The sequence below is a fragment of the Orycteropus afer genome, unplaced genomic scaffold (genome assembly GCF_000298275.1).
Source record: "Orycteropus afer afer isolate SDZICR_OR568_19922 unplaced genomic scaffold, OryAfe1.0 scaffold00217, whole genome shotgun sequence".
NCBI classification, from domain to species: domain Eukaryota; kingdom Metazoa; phylum Chordata; class Mammalia; order Tubulidentata; family Orycteropodidae; genus Orycteropus; species Orycteropus afer.
In genome coordinates this window covers 4,355,578-4,358,913 of record NW_006921804.1, presented here as the reverse complement: position 1 = coordinate 4,358,913, position 3,336 = coordinate 4,355,578, and the positions used below count along the sequence as shown (strand labels likewise).

The 3,336-nt window shown below is 39.9% G+C and overlaps 1 protein-coding gene across 1 annotated transcript in view; it reads right to left on the bottom strand.

Annotated features, from left to right (window-relative positions):
* Nucleotides 1–3,336, bottom strand: part of NUP210L (nucleoporin 210 like) — a 289,674-nt gene that overhangs the window by 124,869 nt on the left and 161,469 nt on the right. Inside the window, exon 17 of the mRNA XM_007948554.2 lies at nt 387–579. Within this exon, the coding sequence (XP_007946745.1) occupies nt 387–579 (193 nt within the window). The remainder of the gene's footprint in view (nt 1–386; nt 580–3,336) is intronic.

Below are 3,336 nucleotides of genomic sequence, written 5' to 3'. Positions count from 1 at the left end.
GTTCAAGGCTTTCATCCCCTTCCCTGCTCTTCCGGCCTGCTACTCTGGTGTCCCTGCATTGTCTCTCCTCACCTGTAAGCCTGGGGCTCAAGACTTTTATCCCCTTCCCTGCTCTTCCGGCCTGCTACTCTGGTGTCCCTGCATTGTCTCTCCTCATTTTACATTAATTTTACATTTTTACATTAATTTAATTTTATATTCTTGTGAGAAATGTTAAATTCTAGACCCTAGCTTTGCAAACAAAGATTATTCAGTATTATATTTCTGAAAAAGACAAAGATCAAGATGATATTTAATAAAAGTATAATAAAATCTTCTCGCATAAGGAAATACTTAGTGCAAAGCCATTCAGCAGGTAAATGAAAGGAGTTGGGAATTTTCAATACCATGCAGCCAAGTCTGTCCACTGCCATCATCCTTTGCTACCATCTCCATTGATTTATAATCTTCAAAATGGGCTAGTGTTTCATTTGAGGATTTCCATTCCAACATTAGTGAACTGAAATTATCAAACTTTCTCCTGTGTTGATCAAACACTGCCAGTTCCAGGACCGTGTCCCTCAGGCTTGATATAGGAACCTGCATTACAAGAAAAGAAAGATTGAAAATGGATAATTGTGATGGTTAATCAACATGATAAGCATAATTAATGTCACCGAATAGTACGTGTACAAAATGTTGAAATGGCAACTGTTTTGCTACATATATATTTACCACACGCCCACATAAAAAGACACAGGAAAAATGAAAATAAGGCAAAGAACAAAATACTCAAAGGCTCTTTGGAATAATGACTGACTTCAGATCTGGGGCCAAATATGTATCATCTATACCAGAAAGCAAAGAAGCACACCAGACTCATGTGGTCATGTCAAGATGACTAGGGAGCCTGCTTGAAAGGACTCCCAGTGGCCAAAAATGGGATAATTTGGGCATGAAAAACAATGACTTCAATGGATTGAAGTTCATTGGAAAAGCCATGATACATACACCCAGCCCCAAAGGAGAAGGAGGAGGAGGAGGAAAAGGAAGAGGAATAAAGGCAAGGTAGTTCATATTAGAAAGCCTGGAAGTAGATTTAAATCCTTCCCTTTATTCATCAAACTTCAGAGAAAAGTGCTGTTGCCCTCGCAACATCCAGTCATGTCCAGTGAATATTATTTTCTTTCTTCCTCCACCCCTTATCCCTCCTCATACCCTTGGTAATCAATATTAGTTTTTGGTTTATATATATCTGCTTATTTCATATAAATGAGATCATATAGTATTTGTCTTTTTGCAACTGACTTATTTATTTCACTATAATGTTTTCTATTTTCATCCATGTTGTAGCATGCATCATAACTTCATTCCTCTTGATGGCTGAATGCTAGTCTATTGTATGTGTATATCACATTTTGTTTATCCATTTTTCTGTTCATAGATATTTTGGTTGTTTCTACCTTTTGGCTATTGTGAAAAGTGCTGCAGTGCACATAAGTATACAGATTTCTGTTTACATTCCTGCTTTCACCTCTTGGTATATACCTAGGATTGGGATTGCTGGCTCATATGGTAGTGCTAAAGTGGCAAGGAAGCAGCATCTTCTGACATTCTCTAACTACACAAGAGGAAGACAGAATCAGCCCAACGCCTATTTTTATGAGGACAGATATGCTGCCACCCTCCATCCATCTTATTAACCTTGTCACCAACTGTTCTTCCCGTGGCACCCACTACCTCTCTGCTGGGTTCAATAATTTGCTGCAGTGGCCACACAGAACCCAAAGATTATGGAGTTTATTAGGGATGCAAGGGGCTAAAATTCAAGTTTAGGAACACAATCAGTCTCTCACAGTCTGCTGTCTCAGTAGCACATCGCTCTCTCAGCAGTGCATGTCTCTCAAAAGTGCGTTTCTCTCAGGAGCACATTTCTCTGAAGAGCGCATTTCTCTCAGCAGCATGTCTTTCTCAGCCAGCAGTCAGAAAGACTTCTTTGCCTCTAGGAAGGCTCCCTTTGAGCCTGGCAGAGTGGCCCAAACCAACAAATCCCAACTTTAGAGTTCTACATACCTGAGAGATAGCAAACTTCCCAGAAAACTACTTTGTGCTTCTCCCAACAGAAATACCCCAGGTGGATAACTTTAACGATCAGGAGCTACTCAGTTGCTCATGGCAAATTCCACCACGGAGTTTACAAAGACTTATGGCTAGAAAAGCTACACTATGTAATTTACTACACCGCAGGTAGTTAGTTCTATGTTCAGCTTTCTGAGGAACTGCCAAACTGTTTCTACAGTGACTACATCATTTTATCTTTCCATCAGCAATGGATGAGGGGTCCGGTTTCTCCACAACCTTGTCAACACTTACTGTTTTCTAGGCATTTTTTTTTTAATCACTGCCATTCTAATGAGGGTGAGGTGTTATCTCACTGTGATTTTGATTTGCATCTGCCTAATGGCTAAGACTAAGACATCCTGGTGGCACAGTGGTTAAGCACTAAGCTGCTAAGTCAAAGATCGGTCATTGGAACTCACCAGCCAATCCACAGATGAAAGATATGGTAGTCTGCTTCCACAAAGATTACAGCCTTGAAAACCTTTTGGAGCAGTTCTACTTTGTCCTACAGAGTCACTATGATTTGGTATCTACTTGATGGCAATGGGTTTCATGGGTAATAGCTAAGACCACAGCCTTCAGTATAGACTACACCTCAACATAAAGAAAACAAAAATCCTTACAAGTGAACCAATAAGTAACACCATGAAAAATGGAGAAAATACTGAAGTTGTCAAGAATTTCATTTTAGGACTTCTGGTAGGATGGCGGAATAGGGAGAAAGACTGCACAGACCCTCTTCAACAAAGAAAAGGGGAACCAATTAACATAGACACAGAAGATAATCTTGGATCCCTGAGCCTTGAAGGAAAGGATATAGAAGTGGACTAAACCCCAACTAGATCAACATCCAAAAATCAGTTGGATTCCTCTACACCAGCAAAGAGATTGCTGAAAAAGGAATAAGGAAATCAATACCATTTACAATAGCTACCAAAAAAATAAAATACTTAGGAATAAATCTTACCAGGGACACAAAAGACCTCTACAAAGAAAACTATAAAAAACTACTTCAAGAAACCATAAGAGGAGTTCCAGCAAGATGGCAGACTAGGCACAAGGATTGCACAGACACGCTTCAACAAAGAAAAGGGAAACCAATTAACACAGACACAGAAGATAATCTTGGACCCCGGAGCCTTGAAGGGAAGGATACAAAAGTGGACTAAACCCCAACTAGCAGAAGAATTTGTGTGAAAATACCAAAAAAGGAGACACACGGAGCTGCGGTCTGGC